At 40.5% G+C, this 23,931-nt stretch overlaps 1 protein-coding gene across 2 annotated transcripts; it reads left to right on the top strand.

Moving 5' to 3' along the window:
• Positions 1-3,088: 3,088 nt before the first annotated feature.
• VXN (vexin) lies at positions 3,089-16,753 on the top strand. 2 transcript variants are annotated; one of them, XM_083748090.1, is made up of 6 exons: positions 3,089-3,169; positions 6,320-6,375; positions 11,230-11,398; positions 12,683-12,744; positions 13,400-13,485; positions 14,514-16,753. In XM_083748090.1, the coding sequence occupies exons 1-6, from the start codon at positions 3,106-3,108 to the stop codon at positions 14,701-14,703; spliced, it is 627 nt and encodes a 208-aa protein (XP_083604216.1). In that variant the 5' UTR covers positions 3,089-3,105; the 3' UTR covers positions 14,704-16,753. The 2 variants fall into 2 exon arrangements, with proteins under 2 accessions (XP_083604216.1, XP_083604215.1); XM_083748089.1 differs by having other exon boundaries at positions 13,397-13,485.
• The last annotated feature ends 7,178 nt before the right edge of the window (positions 16,754-23,931 follow it).

Here is a 23,931-nt window from a genome sequence, read left to right as displayed (position 1 = left end):
TTCCTTGGAGAAAAAAGGTGTGATATGAATGCACTTTTATAAATAAAATAATATTCTTCTCTTCTCACAATGCCAAACTTGTGTTCAAAGTTATGCCTTAAAATCCTGGGTTTGCTTTGCACCATTTTTCTTTTCAATGGTTTAATTGTGCAACACTTCAGTTCACGGTCCCAGTCCAAAAATACCTGCAGTTTATCCTTATCATACCGACAAGTTAATAGAAGTAGGCTCAGTAGCTCAGTAAGGATCAGATTTACTGTTATGCAACTGAGTATGAAATCCAATGAGAATGATACCATTAAAGACTTAGATTTGATAACACACCCTGCCTGTTGGAAGGATATTAGATGGTGGCTTATTCTCTTTAGATAGTTGCTGCTGATTTTAAAGCAGGACCAATGGCAGTAGTTTGCACGGTTAATAAAATGGGACAGTTCTAGGCTTCAGATATTCCTGGAGGCAACAGGCCATGGAAGCCATTCTCTCTCATTCTTGATGGGTTTATAATTAGTTATGGGAACTCCTCAAATGTCCAGAGGTCCTTCAACATTCCTTCATTTTGTTCGACTCTGACAATTAAAAGATTTCACTGGGCTTGGTTCAACTTAAACAGATTCTGTGCTAATGCGTGAGAATGTTTCTTTACAGTAATATAATTACAGTACCTGGAAATAAAAGACTTCATCACATGTGAAGGGGGTTCCACAGTAGGAGGAGCAACAGGACTGTACTTCTGGCTCCACCCCTACAGTTCCAAGCCCCACCCCCTGACATCCACACAGAGAATAAATATTTGAATTCAGGAAGCCCATACGCATATACTTCCCCTATGCAGGCATAGTGGGGCAAGGGTTAGAGTTACCATGTGAAAGATTACATTCCACCAATGCAATGGGTATCATGACCCCACCAAAAAGTACCAAGAACATAAAGCAAGAATGTGGATAATAATTACTTAATGGTGGCCTTCAGTGCAGGAAAAGCTTATAAACACTACAGGGGTGTGGGAGAACAGTTCCCACAACACATTTCAGCAGGTAGGTTACAGCATCCTCTTTCTGAGTTACGTGTTCATCAACTGTTTCACCAGGCATTTTCTTTCCACCTCAAACAAGAGGGGAACTAAAATATTTATCTTCATACATGGAAAGAAAAATGTGGTTTGTATATTTGCAATAAAATGCAACTTTTTAAAAGTTTAAAAATATTTAATACATAGAAACCACCATTATATTGTGCCAGATAGAGAAATTCTGCAAGGCAAAATTTTAATGGAAGCAGATGTTCTTTTCTAGGGTTATCTTCTTTAAGGAGTATCCAAAAATTAGCAGGTGGGAGAATAGAAATTTTGTTTCAGCTTTCTATTTTTGCTTGTGGGTCAATGTGGATCATTTTTCTGACCATTTGTAGAAGTTTGAAATCCCTGCTACCTATTCCCCTCTGCTCAGCTTGGTGCTGAATAGATGGTGCACTGATCTTTTTATTGGTTGGTAATGGATTTGGTTTGATTGCTTGACACAAGAACAATAGAAGGATAAACAATTCCATTTGTGGCCATGAAATTCCCCATCTGTTTAGTGTGTTTGTGCCCGAGACAAACTGGACGGAGACAGATGAACTAGCCAGCCGAGTCTGATGTTAATGACATCAGTCATACAAGCAGAACATGTGGCACAATAAATCAAAAACTAATTGAACTTGGGGCTGATTATATTGATTGCTCCCTGAACATTTTAAATACTCCAGTGTTTTCTAGAACAACAGCTTTTCTCCCCCTTCCCAACAGATTTGGTACCATGGGACAGTTTGGAAACAAGTGGTACAAATCCTGTACTAATGTTGTTCCTGCTTTGTTTGTGAGTCCACAACTCTCATATAAAGCAAGAACTATAGTATTTGGCTCAGGCTCATGAGTTGAATGTTGATGTCCTCCCTTTAAAATTCTATTGTATTGTAGTAGTGGCAGCAAGTTATATTTCCAGGACATCAGGCACCTCAGATTGCTAATACCAGCTACAGTTTCTGACCCAGAATAGCTAGACTAACCCTGTATGTGCATTTCACTCACCTACAAACAAAAAAAGTGTTTTTGTGTGTGCTTAGGTGACAACTCAACCACTATTTTAAAAAGACCCTTTCCCAAAAGATTAATATAACATTTACAAGACACTCATCACTGTGGCATTCCCAGGATGAAAATGCTAAACCAAGGCACCTGAAGTCAATTCCTTCTTGGAAACAGAAGAATCAAACTGGGGGAGGGAGGGGCAGTGATTTTGGTGGGCCTAACTCCTGTGTGAGTGGGTGTAGCGTTTCACCTGGTGTCCGTTATTGGTTTTGCTTTTTTGTTTTTGCAAGGGCTCAACACCTCAGCAAACCAGGCCACCTATTAAAAGAGCTAAATGTAGATTTGAGTGCTTAAGTCCAAGCATCTATATTTGAAAACGTTGATCTCAGAGCTGAAAGACCTTATCCCACTGCCTTGTGAAACAAGAAACATTTTAAAGCAAAATAAGTTCTTATTGCAGCATGTATTGGGTGGGTTTTTTTAATTGTCCATTTAGAAAATTATTCTGTGTTTATTTTTTAAATGAGTATATGCCTAAAGTGAACAATAAATACTACAAAATAATGCCTGGTTCTGTCACTCCCACAAATCTTGTAAACCATCCTGTGATCTTCGGACGAAGGGTGGTATAGAAAATTAATAATAACAACAACAATAATAAATGTCTTATTTCATAATTCCTCGTCTATACACAAAATGCAAACATTCCTTCAGGTCGCCACTTACTATTGTCAGAAGGTGCCTGTAACTTGTTTGGTAACAGAGAGAGGCTATGCAAATAAAATACTGCTTGCGTGGCTGTGGTTTTAAGGAACAGCAAAATCAAACCCTGGCGTGAGCAGAATTCATACAAAGGCAGACGGGGGTTGAAAATGTTGCAATGAAGAATGTAGAATGAGATGAGATCACAGCATCAGTCTCTCCTTTGTGGACGTGGACAATGATCACAGAGCCAGATGGGATTAGTGAAACCTATTTACCAGAAGTTCAGAGCAGTTGCATGAAGCCGATAGGCAGCCAGGAGGGAGAGGTGAAAAATGCACCAGATTTACAGTTGCAGTGATGAAAATTTAGAAGTCTTCACTGTGATTTCTTCCAAATGTGAGTACCACACAACCAGAGCTATTGCCAGGGGTTCAGTGTTTATTGAAATGGAATGTTAGGGGGAAACCTTCAAAATGGTAAATTCAGATGTGTGCTCACTGTATTGTACTTGCTGTGTAGTGATCTCTGATTCCCCAACTTCCCCCCCCCCCTCCGTTCGCCCTTTCCTTAGAGAAAATGAAAGCAGAAGTCTAGATAGGCTAGGCAGTGGAAGTATTTCTACAGAAGCAAACTGTGCAATCGGTGTGCTTAATTCTATGTGGCTTTGTCCCTAGGCATCCAATATTACCATTAAGATGAGAAATCATAAAGTTAGGAGTATTGAAAAATGAAGCCCTGAATAGTTAATATGTAGGCAATGACTCTATATGGCTACAACCTACTGGGTCAAAGGAGATAACATTTTCAAATTTGTGTTCTGGGACTGATTGTACATTTAACCTTAGCATTTACTTGTCACAAAGAGCAGAAGTCAGACAAAGATCAATATGCATTCAGGAGAACAATAGTTTTTCAACACCTTGTGTCCAAAGGGAGATAGATTTCTCATGGGAAACTCTGTACGGAAAAGTGTAGTCTTAATATTTATTTGCAAGCCCCAGTTGCTCTTTTCAGATTTATTATGATGGTGTTTTTATTAAAATGCAAATGAAATTATGATTGGGAGCCCAAGCTTATTATCTTTGGAGTTCTTTCGTACATGCACGCGTACACACACACACAAATATCTTTATAAAAATGGATTTTCATTGTGTGGTGGTTTCCCCCCCAAATTACCCCCAAATTTGCTTCCAGTTCCACTATCCCTTTGACTGCTAATGGGGTGCAATGTTGATTGTACAACCAAAGCTCTATCTCACAGCTTCACCAAACCACTACACCTGTACCAGGAGAGCTTGGTTTGTTAGTGGAAAACACATTATGGGGCAGAGGGTCTTTATTTTACCCAATTCATTCCAGAGAACCTAATCCACCCTATTTTCTAGGCCTGAGTCAGAAAACGGGATTTTCTATAGGGGTGTAATGATTTTCTGGCAGGGTTCCCACTATTTTAACATTACTTTAGGGGGAAGAAATTCACAGGCAAAGCTCTTCTTGGCCTGAAGATGCAGGAAAAGCTAACCTCAGTTGCATATCTGTCTGTTGCACAATTGCTTAAAGGCAACAGTCTAGGCAAGGCAGGGGGATGAGGGGCAACCTGAGCTTTGACTGAAATAGGAAGGATTTCAAAGTAGTAGTTGTTTTTTAATGGCCAAGTCTGGTTGTTACTTAAGGAAATCGTTTGTAGGAGGTCAGGGCAGAAGGTGTATTTGGGAGAGGATATCCTACAAATCTGATTTTGCAAGGATGGGGGGGGGGAGGAAGTCCCAGAAACGTTTTCTGCACAAGGCATCAGCCTGATAGGATGATCGCATGAAAGTGAAGGCCCCTGTAGCTGATATGCAAAAGAAATAAATCTTGCTTGGAAATTTGGCAAGTGAAGTTTTTCTGAGCCATGCAGCACTATAGCAAGGCAACCCCGTTTCACTTTACCTGTCTTAAGGTGTACCTGCTTGTATCTGTATCCTTCTGAAGGACACTATTCTCATATGTAGAAGCACTTAAGATGTGTCAGTACCCTTCAGTACATAATTTGATGGACCATTTGTCTGATTCAGTATCAAGCAGCTCCTTATGCCTTTATTTCATGGCAGGCCAAAGTGAATTGTCAGCTTGGCTCCCATCTTCATGAACAACTGTTTCTTAAGCAGCCTATTCAAGAAGTAGTACCTCTGTTAGAACTTTTCCTCACTTTGCCTTTGGTAAGGCAATTTGCTGCTTTCCTTGCCTGCAGATGTACAGCATTTTGGCTGGGGAGATTACAATGGGCAAGCTAAAAATATGCCAGATGGATATTTATAAAGCACTCCTTGCTACTTAATCTGGATCATCATTAATGTAATTAAAAACTGCATTCAAAAAAGAATGAATATGCAAATATTTTTTCATTGTCCTCTGCTTTCAGTAAGATGCAAGGAAAACTATATAAAGACTGCATATACTTTTACATACACTTAAAATCTTTCTAACACCTCTGTTTCGTTTAAACTTCTGTGACTGATGCATGTGAACCATCACTTGCTCCATGTAATATTAGCTGTAGCTTCCATGGCTTTGTGACTGTACGGAGTTATTTTATTGAATGACTAGCTGATTAAATTAAGAACCACCTTAAGGATTGGGAATGGATACTGTTCTGATTTAAGTCACATCCCCAGAAAACAAGAGATGGGGGTTCTCTTTTTGTGTGTGGCTATTTTCATCCCAGTTAACAGATTGCAACAGATCAGATCAACACAGAAAGAAAATGCAAAGCAAATAAGACTGAAATCAAGAGCACAACAACATTCTACAGAATAAGCAGAACAATTGTGTTCCGTGATTAAAAGTTTAACAGCTTTTACTTGGTGCCAAAGTAATGGGATCCCACATATAGATTGTTCTCAAGAAAGGCTTACCTGGCTGCCAGTGTTATGCTTTTTTTAAAAAAAAGCCCCCCCAAAAAAGTTCTGAATTTGAATTGGTTTTATCTCCTGTTTTATTTCTATATACATATTATACACAGACATATATACACACGCATAAATGTGTTTGTGTGTGTGCTATTTCAACTGAATGTTGTCAACCACTCTGAATTATTTTTTTAATTTGAAAAAATCTGAGTTCCAAGCAGATATCTCAAATGCTGGAGGAGGGCAACCCTAACACTCCTGACCCCACAACTTCTCTCAGCAAGGTCACTTTAGTCTATCTTTGATGTCACTCAGGGCCAGCTCCACTGTGAGAGTCCCTGTGAAATCGCCCTGTCATGGAATTATATTAGTGGGCTTCTCCTTCTTTGAGTGATTCCTGGTGTGCTTATTCGATAACAGCAACAATGCCCCACATATGGTGTTGCTACAGAGCACTGTGGGAAATTAAAATGGCAACTCCCAGACCCAGTTACCTGGTACTGATCAGAGTGGGGGGGGGGGGAATATCCACTGGAGGCAGTGCAGAGAAGCTTCTACCAGGTGGGTCTGAGCTGCTCTCTTGGGATGCTACATTTTGACAAGGAAAGTTAAACAATCTCTTCAGTTCATGCTGATGTTTCCATTGTTTTTGTAGCATGTAGCCCAGTCAGAAGAAAAGCCAAAAGTACTCAATGCATCCTGCCGAAAAAGGTAAGGAAACTGTTGCTTATTAAAGAGGGTATTTCTTGTCCACTGAAGCAGAACATAGATCTCTCAAGATCATGGTGTGGAACCAACATATGCACTAGTACAAAAACAAATAAAAAAACCCCAAAACCCTGACATGGTTTATAAATTGCATGTAGGTTTTAAGCAAATTTCAAATGCAGCCTTTTCTACAACAAAAACAAAATACAAAACCCACTATTGGGAATTACTGGGCAGAAGAGAGTGGACTTAATCCTTCTGTCTGCAAATGATTTGCACCAGGCCATTTTAAACAAGTTTCATCCATCTGGACTTAATTCTGGTTACAGAGCCCAGCTGCATAATAAACAGGGCATGTGCAGAAGGGCATGTGCAGAGAAAAATCAGCTGACCAAGAGAGGTTACATACCCCTACATCCCAGCTTCTGACCTGCTCTCATGTTTATGTAACCTTGGCAAACGTAAGATCTGGGTGGAACAGGCATCTGGCATGATAACAGAACCACAAGCACATATCAACCTCAAGCACATCTGAAAATTGCAATCTGATCTGGAAGCCTCACAGCCACCAGTATCTCCTAGATGTAGTTGGAAGCAAGCTGTGTTGATTCACAAGTGGGAAAGAAAGGCACTTGTTTATGAGTTCCTTCCAGGTCTGAGTTTGGGCATCCAAATAAGCTCCTGGAGCAAAAGTAAGTGACCCTGGCTCAAATTAATTGTGCTCCTCTGCCAAGAAAATAAACCTGGGAACTGATATCTAATGGCAGTATAAACATATAATAAATAAATTGGACAAACTAAAAATGTGTAATCATAACAATGAATGGCAAATATATATACAACATGAAGAGAGATTTTGAGACCCAACTCCCCCCCCCTTACAATGCAAAATATGGAAAATTAATTCCTAAAAATACTTGCCACTTTACCTGTTCTTAGCAGCCTGAGATGATAGGACTTATTTCACCCTGGTAATCTTCATAGGTGCCCTTGTTTAATCCCAGACAAGGCAAAAATAGCAAGCACCCTCGGATGCCTGCCAGAGTCTTTAACAGCAATAGCACTTTGAGTGTGCCAGGGCAGGGTTAAGTGCTGCTCAGTCATATGACCATCCCTGTGAATTAACCTCAGATGCCTCAACATTAACCATTTCCTGATAGCAATGATGTTTTAAAGCCTTTCCATGTGTCTGGGGGAATCCTACACAACCACTTTCCAGCAATACATGAGCAAACCAGTTTCTCGTTAATTCTTTTCATTTGCTATTTTAAACGAGGGCCTCCCCAGCTCCCCTTTCTTATGTCACAAGCCCCTTTAAAATCAGCGAGGAGAAACTTACGACGAGGGTGAGTCCTGCTGCCAAGGTGCACACCATCACAGTATGTATTAACTGCCTATCTTCTAAACTGAGAACAGTCCTCACCAACCTGGTGCCTTCCTCCAGACTTTTTGGGTCACAACTCCCATCAGCCCCAGCCAGCATTGGCTGGTGAATTCACCAGGATTAGTGAAACTGGGCTGGTGGGAGTCTCCATCAAAACAACTAGAGGGCCTCAGGTTGGTAATGGTTGGGCTAGAACGTCCATACTATCAGAGGCAGGTCTAAGGGAACGCAAACAATTTGGTTGCACTGGGCATGCTAGGAGATGTTATATTTATTACAGGCTTCCTCAAACTCAGCCCTCCAGATGTTTTGAGACTACATTTCCCATCATCCCTGACCACTGGTCCTGCTAGCTAGGGATCAGGGAGTTGTAGGCCAAAAACATCTGGAGGGCCGAGTGTGAGGAAGCCTGATTTATTAGATATTATCCCTCCTACCCCCTGATCAGCAGAGTGCCATCCCTTTGCAGCTTAAAAGGAAGTTTAGATAGGCTAGTTTTGTCCCTTTAGTTTCAGTAATCCAGGATGCTTTAAGGCAGAGTTGATTTTCCTAGTATTTTCGCCTTTACTCCCCCTTAAACTAACAATAACACACAAAATGGATTTGTAAAAGGTAAAAAATAACATATACTCAGAATACTTATCGGACAGGAACATATACAACAGCTTTGTTCAGACAGACTTAAAATAGTAATTCAGTTACAAAGAGATATTTAAGTCTAGCTCAAAATGTAGTCTGAGTTTGACGCTCAGATTTTGTAGGTGTCACATTGCTGGCAGAGCAGAAAGAGATGGAAAGAGGGTGTGCCCAGGCAGGTAGGAGGATATATAGCTATGTCCTCCCCTTGTCGGGGCACAGTGGAAGTGTCTCTCACAGAGTTCTCTCTAGCAAGTTTATAGGAAAACTCTGTGAGCTTCAGCTCCTATGATGTGCCCAGCTAGCAATACATGAATAGTTGGTTTGACTGCATTTTAATTATCTTACAGAGTGGGGCACTGAATTTTGGCATTGCACAGCCACTGCTGAAATTTGAGACTCCAAATTCCGCCACTGATGCTAATGAATAATGGGGCAACAATCCAACCAGAGTTAGGCACTTTTAAATGTTGTAGGAGAGTTAAGGAGGTTTTTAGTCCTTTCTCCCATTGACACTGATGGAACATTCTATGAGTGATTTTCAAAATAAGTGCTTAGCATTGAATTGGCTCAGTCTTCTAGATTGTTAAGTTATTGTAGTTTTCTATAATGGAGACATTAATTCTTTAAATAAGCAAAATAATAACAGTGAAGCAAGTGAAAGACTTGCATAGTACAAATTAATTTAGTTTTGGCTTCTGGAGCTGAATGGGTTTTAGTTCCTTTTCTGTGATGTACAGCTTTCCTATTTTCCTTCTCCTTCCTGTTGGTTTTATCAGTATTTTTTCTATTGCTTGTAAAAACCAGCTCTCCCTCATTGTTTGTAAATTGTACTTGTTGGCTCATTGAAGAATAACATGAAAATAGCCACTGAAAGTGTTTTGAAAGGCTTTCTGCTGCAGGACTCCACACAGTGCAAGAAGAAAAGCTTGCCTGGCAAATGGAACAAGTAGCGGCTGCTGAAACAAATAATATGTTTTAAAAATCATAAATCAAATATTTAGGGAGCTGCTTTCTAATGCCTCTTAGTTTGGATGAGACTGCCATTCATCTGAATTATGGCCAAACTCACATTAGCTTTTCTGATACAATTAGAAAAGAAAAGTGACTTCAAGATTATCCCAGAGATTTACCTTGCGTGTTCATAATGACCTAGAGAAGCTTGAAATCCTGTTTAGATCTAAACTGTGCTACCACAGACTTGGCTTCCTGACCTACATAAGTTATCCCAACTTATTACTGCATGGCATTAGGCCCACATATACCCAAGTGATTTGGACATATTCTGTTTTCTAAAAAAGAAAAGAGAATAGTATTGGTAGTAAATGAAACAAACACATATGGAATAATCATCATCAATCTTTATTACGGTCCAGAGACCCAACAAATCATTACAAAGCAATACACAATGCATACAGCCTAGCTCCAGGTTAAACAATCATTTTGTTCAGAATAAGGGGATTATTTGTTCTTACAACCACCGATAAAAACTTTGCCACTGCTAATGTTCTAGCATTTGTCCGGTCTTCCAATAGGAACCTGACATAGTGAGCCTCTGGTTTTCCTGGGAAAGGTGCCAGCAAGGGTAGTATCAGTTCAGCCCTGGCTTGCTCATATTTTGAGCAAAAACAAAATATGTTTTATGGAATCGATGTCTTGAGCACATGAGCAAAGTCTGCCCTGGTAGGGAACGCCTATCAACCTGCCATCCAACACTGCAGAAGGAAAGACGTTTAGTCTGGCTTTGGTGAAAAGCCTTTGATAGTTTGGTACTGTCAGGTTTTTGATGTAAGATATGAACTTAAAGACATACCCATATTTTACTCCTACTGCCAGCAGACTACAGACTGTGTGATCGAGATCGCAAGTCACTGTGTGCATTATCCCACTGTGTGCTTTAACATCTTTTGGGTGCCTTCATAATCCAGGTAATACAGTTGGGGGGGGGTGACAGACCAATAGAGGTGGCTTTTTTAGCCATGGTTTTCTGCCATTTGCTGACAAATTCCTAATAGCGTCTCATTGTTATAAAATAGGAACTATCCTTGCATTACAGGAGTAACATAGTTGTCACCCCTCTGTGGTAGTTTCCTACTTCAGTAACATCAGAACCCATAATAATTGAGTCATTTTCCATAGCAGCATTGTCTGCCTTCAAGTAGACAGAACAATACAGGCATGGGACGTAGCCAAACAATGACGACAACTTATTTCTTGAACCCGCCCATCTGACTGGGTTGCCCCAGTCACTCTGGGCAGCTCCTGTCTCTTCCACGTGATCTGTTGGGTCTGCCACGACTCCAGAGCCCAGCAGTGACCAGGACAAGTTAGAGGCTATAGAGTCAACATTTGACCTGATGATGGTGATCAGGAGACCACTGAAGCCAAAGCAGGCAGGCAGAAGCCTATAAACTGGATCCCACAGTATCAGGACCCATAGAACCAGGCCCAAGACCCTCATGGGTGCCTTATGCTGGACTCAAGTAGTTTTAAAATTATATCGTCAGTCCAATGGTGCAGGAAGCACACTAGACAATATTCTCTTTTTCCTGGTTGGGAGAGAGGGAGAGATTTCTCTGTCTAACCCTTTTATTGCACTCTTTCTAACTTTAAGCCTTTTAGATAACTGTAGAAATATAGAGGAGTAACATAATAGGCCATCAGCTTACTTACAGTTTTCATAATGATAATATAGCAGAACTTTTAATTATTGTTTTATGGGCAAAGAGGACAGCAATGCTTATTCTACACTATAATTACTACAGGTTATGCATAGACTCAGGCATTGAATCTCTACACGGCACATGTAATTAGACGGTTTCACCTCTTCCCTGTAGGTGGTAGCAGTGTCTGACTATCATCTTCAGGGGACAGAGGAGCTGCTGTCACACCAAGGTGATCTCATTCAAGTCTTCTGCAAAGATGAAGAAGGACAGGGATTCAGTCATGTGCAGAACAGGCAGCAAGGATTCTTCCCTAGTCCCTCCAAATGTTCTGCAAGACACAGTAAGTCTCAGCAATATATTTAGTACTCAGGCTTACTAACTGTCCAGACGTATGGCCTTGCAATAAAAAAAATGAGGCCTTTGGTACTGAAAAGAGTTTTGTTTTTGTTTTTTGGGTTTTTTTGCAGCATGAGTCAAACACAAAACATCTTTGATACAGCATTCAACTTTTCCATTTGAACAAGTCAATGTTAAATAATATTCTATTGGGAGCCACCCAGAGTGGCTGGGAAAACCCAGCCAGATGGGCAGGGTATAATTTTATTATTATTTTTATTATTATTATTATTATTATTATTATTATTATTATTATTATTATTACCATTATTCATTCATTCATTCATTCATTTTATTATTATATAATGAGCATTGCTGGTAATAATGCTGCAGGATGTATATTAGCCTACAGAAAAAGGATCTTTGTGGATAATCCTGCTGTCCATTTTAATCAGAATGGAAGACAGTTCCACCGTGAAAGTATTAAGGAAGAATATCAGAGAAATATATGATGCTCCAACATGCCTATAGAAGGCAGAATATCACAGGAAGGAGTGGTTGTTCCTTATCTCCACAGAATAGGACATATGTTATTTCAAGTGTCCTTTCCAACTCCACAATTCTATGATCACGCTTTCAAGTTCTGTTGCCAGTGAGGTCACTTATATTTGAAATACTGATTTGGCAAGCAGAGGTCTCATAGCAAGTAGTGTGTGAAAAAGCTACATTTCCCTGTTATTAAATTTCCGCCTCCACTCAGTGCTGCAGTTAGGTAATTTTAGTTTCTGGTCTTTCTGGAGCCCCCTGTTTTAGATTGTTGTGTGTGTTGCTTCATAATGTGGTTGGGGTCCTCCTGTTCATTCTGCTGAGTGGGTCTCTGGACTTGTGCCTTAATGTCCTTTTCTGATGACATCACTGCCATAACCAGTCATTCTCCTTTCTGAGGACAGTGGTCCCAGGAGTCGGCTGCAGACAGCCTTTATAGGGTCCCGCAGCCCTCCCACCTGGCCTGGCTGGATTGGCCAGGATTCAAATAAGGCTATGGCGGGAAAGCCCACCAATCTCCAATGGCTGGACTGGGATTCCTCAGACCAGCCACCTCATCCTAGTGTTCCTTCCAAGGGGGAGGAGCCCAGCATGATGGTTACTTGTGACCAGGTAAGCAGCCATTTTCATTCATCAGCAGCATTTATACCCATATGGACGAATGACCCAGATGGCAGAGCACAGTCCAGTTCTCTCTACAGTGCATTTTACCCAATGTTTGCCTTTCTGTTTTTCATTGCAGCTGGAATTTCTAAACAAAGGTCATTCTGCTATAGCAGTAGCCTGCCAGATGCAAAGACTTTGGTAAGTAACACATACGTAAAATAAAACCAACTACCTCTGTGCAATATCATGTGACTCCTGATGATTGCTAGAAGTCCTGTGTTTCAGTCCAAAATTCATGTAACATCCTTAATCTTCTTATAAAAGAGGTCTTTGCACTTACATTAATCACCTCCTCCTTCCAATACAAAAAAGATCAAAAGCAAAGCTTGCAAACACACCAAAAAAACCCTGTAATACAAATCTAAAGAAATTATCGGACAACAACACAAACATTAAAATTTTTTTACATGATGCATACAAATCCAGCAATTATATGAAAGGATAGCAATATTAAGATGATATTGGCATTGGTGTATCAGATATAATCTTTTCTCAGCCTCCCAACACCACACTATCTAGTCTCACTATTTGTTGATTGATTTTTAAAGTTTATATCCTGCCCACTTTATAAAATAATCCAAATTGGCTGACAGTATATCTATGAAAACTGTTATTTTATGGGTGAACAAACAGTCCAACCTTCACCCACTGATGTCTGCCATGCATATATGATGTCAACATTCCCTCTTCTACCAATTGTTAGATGTGTGCTAGCTATTATTGTGTTCTGTTTTTATTGCATCTTGACATTTTTATTTTATTCCCCCCTCCCCATTTCCCTATAATTTAGCAGCCGCAGGGATCCCCAGTCTCCCATCACAATGCAAGATGGATTGCAGCCACAGAACCAGCCAAGAGGGATAGTGTATTTGCAGACGAGTAAGTTTCTCTCCATTACCCTCTCCTCTAATTCCACAACTATTACTTGGGCTACCAAACTCCAAGTCTGTAAGAACCAATGACACGCTACTCAGACTGAAGATCACTGACATTCCAAAATGCAACTTTTAAGAAGTTAAGGAGTATCTGTAAATAAGTAAAAGGGGAAAGAGTCCAAAGGCTGCTGAAAGAGCACACTTTACATGCACAAGATCCCAAACATAGTCCACAACATCCCATACATGCTTACCTAGAAGGAAGTCCCATTGAATGCAATGGGATTTACTGCTGAGCAGGCACATATAGGATTGCACTGTTATTTTCTATTTTCATTGTAAGTTTTTTATTCTGGTCCAGGATTAATTAATCTGCTGTGCTGGTTTTCAATGCTCAAATGCTATCATATGATCTTCTTCTGCTTTGATGTTTCATATGTCTTTAAATTTAAGTGATCATTGCCTTGCAAGGACAACGGGTCCTGAAAGGCAGGGTGGAAAAGCATTAAATAAACAGCAGGCGTCCAAAGATTTTGCCTGAAATATCAGGGTTTTCTGTACTACAAACTTTTTTTAAGGCAGTTTAATTGTCATGGCTTCTCCAAGGAACATTGGGAACTATAGTTTGGTGAAGGAATGTTGGGAACTATAGTTTGGTGAAGGTGCAGAGAATTCCATTAGAGCAGCTTTCCCCAACCTGGTGTCCTCTAGGTATCTTGGACTATAGCTCCCATTGGCCCCATTTGGCATGGCCTTGCTGGCTGGGGCTGATAGAAGCTGTTGCCCAAAAGATGATGCTTAGGAGGCTGCTCTCATGGATACAGTTAGAATTGCATATATATATATATATATATATATATATATATATATATATATGAGATTTTTAACAAATAGTATTTTAACAATAGAAGACAAAAATGGTGGGGGGGGGGGAATTTTAGTAAATCGTTTGACAAAACGGTGAACACCAAATAAATATTTTGAAGGAACTTAATCTTGAAATGTTGAATCTGTTCCCACTTTCAACTATAGGCACAGAAGGTCCTTGCAGAAAAATACTGAAGATGACATAAGCCCAACTCAAGGAACGGAGGAGGCCTCTTTACCTCTAACGGGCAGCATTTTGCATGGAACACCAAGCCTCCTGCGGAAAATATGGATGAAACATAAAAAGAAGTCGGAATATTTGGGGGCCACAAACAGTGCCTTTGAGGCAGACTGACAACCCTCAGCCTTGCTTGTGCAAGCAGAGGGGTTCTTCAACAAAATACAGAACGCTGTCACATTTACCTGATAACGGATGTAGTGTGGCACACACTTATCCCAAAAAACAAAACAAAACTTCTACAGAATCCACGGGGGTGGGGTGGGCAAGTTTAAAGACTGCATCCTATGCAAACAATTCAGCTCTCATATTTTGCACATGCTTCTTGTTAACAGATTCAACTGTGGTCATTGCATCAATCCAGCATTTCTTATTCTATCCTGGTTCATCTGGATTTGTTGGAAAAGGCCAAGAGAAATTACTGTATCCTCAACAGACCTCACATCAACGACACAGTGCCATTTAAAGTACAGTCCTGCAATTTATCGTGCAATGCTACTTCGGCAAATGATTTCTTTAAATCAGTGATATGCAGGCTTTCAGGTTCAGAATCAACTTGTTTGCTTAGGAACCTCTGAGCATGACAGAGGATTCGCAGAAGAATTCTACTGCAATCATTCAGTTCACCTAAATGAACTGTTCACCTCCTGTTGCACCACATCAACAGAGAGTGCACCCTTGCACAGAGATGAGGGAATCTGTGGCGCTCCAGAGATTCCCTGACTCCAACCTCCATCAGTCCCAGGCAGCATGGCCGATGGTCAGGGATGATGGGGGTTGTAGTCCAGCCCACCATATCATATGCTCAACACTCAAGGTGGTGGTCAACCTGCCTTTCCTGTTTTCTATTACTGATATTCTCATCAATGCCTGCTCCACTCTTTCTCACACACATGCAAACATTAAACTTCCAAAGAACTCTTGGGTTCTTTGGTTTGAAACTGTTGCTCTAAGCTATGCCCAGTTACCAGAACTGGCCTTTGCTGCCTGGGGCAACGTACAAGATGGTGTCCCTCCTCCCCATTCAACATACAGAAGCCATGGAGCTGGCAGTATAATCTGACATTGACACCGATGCCAGAAAAGCATCTTCTGCCACACCTGAGGCCAGCAGGCTAACTTAGGGATGTCAAGATAAGCTATGTGGGGAAGGGTCGTAGCTTTGCATGCAGAAGGTACTGGGTTCAACCACTGGCAAATCCAAGTAGGGCTGGGAATGTCCACTGTCTGAAACCCTGGAGAGCCAATGTCAGCCAAGGTAGACTGAGCTAGAAGGACCGGTGGTCTGATTCAGTAAAAGTCAGCTACCTAGGTGGCACACATTCTGCCTTCCAGCACCTTGCTGGTGTTTGCTCACAGCTCTGCCTGATGTTTGCTTGCTGCCAACTCAAGCAAAAGCTGCAACACATCAGTAGCAATGGGAGCATGCAGCATGAGAGCAGAGCAACACATGCACACATGTGGAAAATCTGCTGGAAGATGTGGGGTGGCCACCTCTATGCCTGTTTGGCTCAGTCAAGGACCTTTCCTAATCCTGCTATTTGTGATACACTGGAAGAAGGCAACTTGGCAGGACAAACAGCCCAGGTTGAAAGATTTATCACAAGGTACCACTTGCTCATGAAGATGAGAATGATCAGAATGACTGTACCCTGGTTTCTCTTCAAATCGTATAAATCTTTTAACTTTTACTAAAGATCAGAATGACTTTCACTGTCCCCTAGCATTTGCCACCTGAGGCACCTGCCTCATAGTAGGACCAGCCTGAGCAGCTGATTTTTTTCTGATTTTAAAAAAAACCATTAAAGAATGCACCACTCTGTGCAGCCATGTATCATCACATCCAAAACATTATGTTGCCAGAAATCGTAATAACTAAATTCATTGAATAACAGTGCATCAGTGGCTAGTTAGCAGGAAAGTCTTACATGTGGAAAAGCCCCTACTTTAGCTTTTGGTTATATGTGAAATAATAGCTTTAAAACAGTATTGGGATGGGGAATGCGCGTTATTATATATTCTGTCCACAATTGTTGTATATTAAAACATGTTTTCTTCTAATTTATTTAATTTATAAGTCAGAGATATCTAATGTCAGATTTCAAAAAACAAAGTTGTAGTTTAATTTTATATTCCCTAACACTAATGAAGCTTTTTCTTACATGTAGCAAGTGCTTGTTTTATTGTTCCAAATAAATGATGTCCTCTTCAGGCACACAGTTCCATGGGGCCCAGGGGTAGGGAAGAGAGAGCTGCTCTATATGAATTTACAAGGAGTAACTTTATGATGATATCACTTCTGCAATCCTGCTTTTCAGACAAATAGAAGAAGAGTAGAGAAAACTGCAATCACTCAGTGCTTTACTTTATTACCTTTTCCTTTTTTAAAAACAAGCACAGTTCCTCAACATGTTTGACTAACAACTTTTCCGCAAGAGTATTTCAAAACTAAAAAAGAATTATATGACAAACTATGGTCAGCACAATTTGTCTTGGCTAAGGGCTGTTAGCACATTATGGCTGCAACCCTATACAGTGGTACCTCGGGTTAAGTACTTAATTCGTTCTGGAGGTCCGTTCTTAACCTGAAACTGTTCTTAACCTGAAGCACCACTTTAACTAATGGGGCTTCCTGCTGCCACTGCACCGCCAGAACACGATTTCTGTTCTCATCCTGAAGCAAAGTTCTTAACCTGAAGCACAATTTCTGGGTTAGCGGAGTCTGTAACCTGAAGTGGATGTAACCTGAGGTACCACTGTATATGGTTTCGTGGAAACAAGCACTACTGAATACAGTGGGACTGACTTCTGAGTCCATAATGCACGAGACTGCACTGCACAGGGTACTAACAGTGCAACCATATATATGTCTACATACAGCCTACTCACCCCTCCCCAACTCATAACACTATGAATACCCTTTCCAGGAGTCTTTGATGGCGCAGCCAGCCTGAACAGCTGGTAATCTGAGTAGAACAGATGCTGTATCACAGGTTAGATGACTGCCCTTCTTTTGTCCTTGTTGCAGCCTTCAGAAACAGGCCAAAACTAATGCAATTATACACTCCATGTTTGCTTGTTTTTGTTTTTGTTTAAAACAGCTGTGGCCCAGTTGGCACACTTCTCACCAAAACTACTCGGTGAACATTTTAAATCCATGTTACAGGTTAGGACAAAAATTACCCTGGTTGGTTCGCAACCCAGATTTCACAGTGTTCCGATATACAAGTTCACTCAGGGAGAAATAAGTTCCATTAGGTTTATCAGTGCTTTCCCCCCCCCCCAAAAAAAAAAATGTTTAGGGGTACTCTCATTTTCCTACTCATATTGAAATACTGCCCCTCAATGCGGCCCAACTTAGATTCACAAAATGTTTAGGGGTATGCGCACCCCCAGAAAAAAGCACTGGGTTTAGTGGATCTTACACCAAGGAAATGGGTATAGGATCGCAGCCTCTGTTATCCGAGTTTAAGGCATGCTGTTTGACCAGTACATATTTATTTCCAAGGTGGAAACTAATCCCATGAAAAGCACATGATAGTACTAGGAGGCCCCTGGCAGCCTAAATATGCCATGTACAGAAGGGCAGACTTGACTGAGCTTCAGTTGCATCGCTTGCTCTGAACCCATTGTAACTCATCTCTTAGACCAGGTAATCTTCTCTACGTAATCAAGGAACCTCAACAGGATTTACTGGGATGGGGAACTTATGGCCTTCCAGACACTAATGTTTAGAGCGAAATATAAGCAAGTGAATATATATGCTAATATGTGTGTGTGTGTGTGTGTGTGTGTGTGTGTGTGAATTTACAAAATTTACAAAAGCACACCCATTCACTAAAATATAAATGGCATGGTATTATCATCACCACCACCACCATTTGCTATTCAATTTATACCAAAAAATAAATAAATTACAAACAGATATAATGAATGAAAAGCCAAATTTAAAACAGTACATCATGCAAAATTCCTACAATTCCACAATATAATAAAAAGTGCAAGTCCAGGTACCAGAGAAGTCCTAGATACCATGTTCTAGATATCAGGCTCAATTTAGCTTAATGTATCTTTCTTCAAAAAGGAAATGCCTTTTATTGGGATAGGATAATTTAGTTTGGGGACAGCCAACTTCTGTTGTCTTGGAGAACTACTTTCATCTACAGACAAGAGTGCCACAAAAACTCAGTAACTCACAAAGTCAAGTTGATGGCATTGAGCAGGAAAAGCTTCATAGTTATGGTGTACATTGGACAGTTATAACCAGAATTTGACACACAAAGTGACCCACTGCCAAAGATACCATCCCGTCTATCTGTCTGTCAAGCACACACTTATCTTTGAGTAGAACTTAGTAAACATTTTACTACACCTTGTTAAAAGTTGGTAGGATCAGCAGCACTCTATTGAAATTGCTTTGGGTGCCCTCATTTGACCTGCACTTGGCCATTCCTGATGTGCTCTCTCCCCTGTAATATACTCTTAAAATATGTTTTTGATCCCCCAGATGATACACACGCCATGATCTCTGAGCAGTGAGAGCTTTCAGCGGGTCAAGGTCTGGGTTGGTTTCCTTTGAATAAGGTCACAAGGTTTTAAGTGTGTACACACAGATAGGTTGACTCCAACAGATTTTGCTCCCAATCTTATTTCTAGTGGAACTCTGAAGCCTTGGATTCTTGGAGAGCAAAATCAGGCCTTGTGTTTTCAGACTCCATTCCAATGCTGTCTGTCTGTTGTCTTCTTACTCACATCCACTCTGACACACTTACACATTGATAACTCACCTACAGCTGTGTGTAAGTTGGGGTAAGCAGACAAACATGTTATTTTTGCTGCTCTTGAATTATCTCTAGTTATTTGGTTCTTGAGAAACGATATTGTCCTAGCTTACACTACAAAAGTAGATGCTAACCCAACCTGGCCTGGGCTATTTACTTAATGTTCTGGTTTTGCAGTTTTAGCAGTCCTTTTCTTTTTGCAGTTTCCAGTCACACAACTATAGAATGTCACAAGGATAGAGGGAATCCCAAGTAGACACTGAGCCTCACCTCAATCCTATAACACTATGCTGTGCTTCAACACCCAACTGAGTTCTGCAAAATTTATCTCATTATGCAACCTATGGCCCATTAATAAATAGATGACTGTGTAATACAAGAATCTGTTTTTGCTGTTAGTGATCCAAGGGTCGTATACAGCTGACAAGCTGACAAGCTTTACTCAGAATAGATCCACTGAAATTAAAAGGCATCATTGAGACAGGTCCATTAATTTCCAAGATTATATACAGAGATAATGTCTATACACCCACCTGCCCACAACCCAGTAGGATTTTGATCCTTCCCACATGGGTAGCATAATGAGAAACATGGCAGTTAGCAGAAAAAAATCCAGTATCCCCACCATCTAAGTTGGTAATAGGCAGTTATTTTTGTCTCCCTTCTCAGTTCACAACTGAAACAACTGCCTCAGACATGGCAGTTAGGTACCACCACTCCAACACGGTCGGATAAGTCCCAACACCTGGCCTACCAACCATTCTAGGTTTCACTTGTCTCAAATAGAATTCCACCCCTCTTGTTATTATAGGCCACTGGCAAGAAAGGAAGTCGGTTATAGGAGGGCACCAAGTCTGGCAAGGGACCAACCAAATTAAATACGATTCCGATGCAATAAAGCTTAATTCCTTTTGAGGTGGCTTGAGGGCACTTGGTGTAAAATCTACATTTCACCTGCCTTGCAGCTGTCATATTGTTCAGAGAAATCAATAGCTGGCAGACACTTAATCACGTTTAATGGAGATATTGAAAAGACAAGCACAAAAAGCTCTTGTGTAGATCTGACGGAGTTCTTTGAGGCATTGAAGAACTCACCTGCAGCCAGGATGAATGCTGTAATCTGATAAACAACCCATTCATGAAATGACTTCACAAAAAAAATCTATAGTAGCAGTCATATTTATTAAGTACTGTCAATGCTCTTGGCACTTGGCAGAGTAACAATCAGCATGAGTGGCCCCTATGCCAGAGTTTACAATCAAGACTTTAATGGGGGAGACCACAGAGGATGGAAATGAGAATAATTGTATGGTGCAATCTTATTTTCACATTCCTGGGAGTAAGTACCACTGAATTAAATGGGACTTACATCTGAGTAGACAGGTAAAGGATTAGGTATGGTTCATGGTTAGTTTGGAGCAAAAAAAAACCCCACAAGCCTGACTTCACATGTAAAAAAATGAACCAAGCCTTGTGCTTTTTTGCTCCAGTATACAACAGGGGAGAGTGAAGTGGAGACTTTTTAGGGGTACCAGCACATTGCTAATTCTCTTAAAACCATAACTAAACATTAGCTATGGTTTAACATTACATGCCAACCAGGCCAAGAAGTGGACATCCATTTCCACCCCAAGCTGACATCTAGAACTAAAAGTTGCAGCTGCTATTATAATTGACATACAGATACAGTTATTTAAGGTTTACATCAGGGGTCAGTGTTTTTTGAATACAAGAGGTCAGCTTTTGGCTCAAAGCAGCTTGCTTACAATCTAAAATTCAGCACAAGGGAGACAGAAGGAGAGGTAGGGCCAAAATGAGAAGAATGTGTTATCATTTCTTGGGCACTTAGTATATGCACTTAGTCTTAGTTACACAAGAGACTGGGAAATAGGGAGTTGTAGCAAAGGCTAAATGGAAAAGGTGGGTTTCGAGGAAGGATTTCATCACACAAGTGATTTGGGAAGCAATTCCAAACATATGGGACAAAGTGCAGACTTTTGAAAGAGCATGAGACCTTTGGACAGCTAAGGGTGGTTGAACTGGAGAAGCAGAGGTAGGGATTTGTTGTCATTATGTATGTCAGCTCGAAAAACATGTACAGCTTCCTCAAGAAAAATGTTCAGAGTAAAACTGATTAATAGATTAGATTGTGTTCACATCAGACTAGGGTGAGGTCTATGACCACACTTTGTCTATTCCAATCTAGCAGGTCAATAGGGATTCAAAGCCTACTGGTACTCAATTTGTTGGTACAGATATTGGGAGCCATAGCAAGATAGAGCTGAAATATACATACCTCTGAAAAATGTCAGTGTCTGAGCTTCTCACAAGAAAATGCTAGCCTTTATGTATCAGAATATCTTTGCTGTGATGAGACACATGCTCCAACAATGCGCCACTCCTTCAGTTCACTAAGAAACTCAGTTGATTCCCTCATTTAAAAATTTAACCCTAGAAGTGCACACATGCAAAAGTAATATTAATAGCATCCCTCCCCGCCCCTCGCTGAATAAACACGAGGAAGAAAAAGCATCTGGAACTTTGGGCGAAACGTAGATCATTTCAAATTGGTTGAATGCTTTTTGGCAAAGAAGTGACTCTCTGGGGACCCAGGTTTGTTGTCACAAGTTTCTGCTTGCTGTGAAAGGCCTTAGCAGGTGGTGTCTTCTTTCCTCGTCCTCCTTTCTATAGTCATTATGACAAAAGGAAATGACATGAAAGCTTGTTGTGTGAATTGAGCTGTCAAGGCAGAGCTGTGCAGTGAACTTTTAAAGGCAGGGTCACAGCACTTATGAGATGGCTCAGCAACATTTACAGGTTTCTGTTGTTTTTTAAAAAATTAATAATCCACAGCTCAGCTTCTTACGTATTAGGTTCTCAGGTCCATTGGGGAGGGGTGTGCCTTTTTAGCTTTTCCTTGCTGCCATCATAAAAGTTAACTTTTTCACCTTGAGGTGTGACAATAGCTTTTTCATGATTTTTCAGTTGACAGCATTTGACTACTAACATCTGCTTCAGCTAGGATTGCCCTCTCTCTTTTTCACCTGGCTAGGCTCCTATGCATGACAAAAATTCAGCATATGAAAAAAGCAAAAACCACTCCATTACTTCACCCCCATGTGATAAGAAAGTTGCACCTGTTGAATTTCTGCCTAATAACTTTCTTCCCTGTATGACTGATGAAGAAAAGGAATAGCTACATACAGTTTAAAATTCAATATAAAACCCTCCCTTACCCTACTGCTTAGGGCTAGTAACATTTTAACACTTTTTGAAGAACCAGATTGTTTTATTGTGGAAAAGGTGCATAATCAGACTCAGTGATCAGAGGAAACAGATGTTTCTCCAGCACAGATATATTATGTAAACATCAAAACTATTACCATGGACAAAATGAAATATAATTTTGATTGTTAGGTGAGGTATTCCATCTACATCCGTTCACAAAAAAGAGAGAATATGAGTATGTGTGGAGAAGGAACACGGAGGAGCATACTTCCAGTAAAAAACCTATTAGCCGTTGAAACAGTTAATTTTTTCAAAAAGGGAAAAGGAAGTTTTGTTCCCGCCAAAAATTATGCAGTAACAACAATCCCACAAAGAGCGTGCCAGATGACCCACTTGTCACGCTCATAATGGCATGCCATCTGGTGTCTAGCATACACAACGTCTGGCTGTTTGCCAAGGCAGGCCAAGATAACACTCACAAGTTGATCTGGTCCACTTCTGGTGTGGCAGGCTCTGGGAACACTGCCATACTGCTCTTCTTAGTGCTTCTGAGTACACTGAACTCACTCATAAACTTTTGTTGACTTTTATATATAAATAAAGGCAGACTTCCAGTTATGAATCAGACATAGATGACTGAAACATCTGGAGACTGGAAAGTACCTTGTTTTGTTCTTTGCAACCTGAAAATATATGCATCAATCCAAGCAGCTTGGTGACGTATTGCTTTTTTAAAAAATGCTCTCCACTCATACAAGACCTGCTGTATCTTGAACAAAGATGGGGATGGATATATTTTAAGGAGTATGTATCAAATTTTACATACACAGAGACTTTTAGACTTCAGAGGTCTGTGTATTTCACACAAGCATACAAAATGTCAAATAACTACCAGTCAAATTTAAACTTTTCAAGCTTTTCAAAGAGAAACACAAAGTTTAAATAATTTCATTACAGTATTTCATTCGATTTACATCATATTTTACCTCATCTACTTTCTTTGTTCTGCTTTGCAAAGTTTTTGTTTCTCGTTCTTTTGAATGTATCTCAGATTTGGCTTTTTTCTGACATCTTTCTCCTCCCCTCTCTTACAGACGCACCAACTCTCTTCACCCATCTGCTAACCCATTTTAAATCCCCAACTGACATCTATAAACACTATCTGTTGGCTTCCATTTTCTTATCCCTCACTCCGTCAACTGAGGTCTTAGTTTGTTGCTGTACATGCCCCATATGTTGCCCATTTTTTCTCCCAACGCCCTCAATCTAGCTTTCCTTGATCCTTTCCTCCACCCTCAATACCAATCTTGCCATTGTCAGAAGAAGCCCCCGTAGC

This window comes from Podarcis gaigeae (genome assembly GCF_964106915.1).
Source record: "Podarcis gaigeae genome assembly, chromosome: 7".
Taxonomy (NCBI): Eukaryota; Metazoa; Chordata; class Lepidosauria; order Squamata; family Lacertidae; genus Podarcis; species Podarcis gaigeae.
Note: the sequence above shows the minus strand (reverse complement) of the source record. Positions and strands in the feature narration are given on the sequence as shown.

Excerpts from the sequence above, each read along its gene's own strand:
- VXN (XM_083748089.1), top strand. The coding sequence starts at position 3,106 with ATGCACCAGATTTACAGTTGCAGTGATGAAAATTTAGAAGTCTTCACT. Across the intron at positions 6,376-11,229 it reads AATGCATCCTGCCGAAAAAG|GTGGTAGCAGTGTCTGACTA; the intron begins GTAAGGAAACTG and ends TCTTCCCTGTAG. Across the intron at positions 11,399-12,682 it reads CAAATGTTCTGCAAGACACA|CTGGAATTTCTAAACAAAGG; the intron begins GTAAGTCTCAGC and ends TTTTCATTGCAG.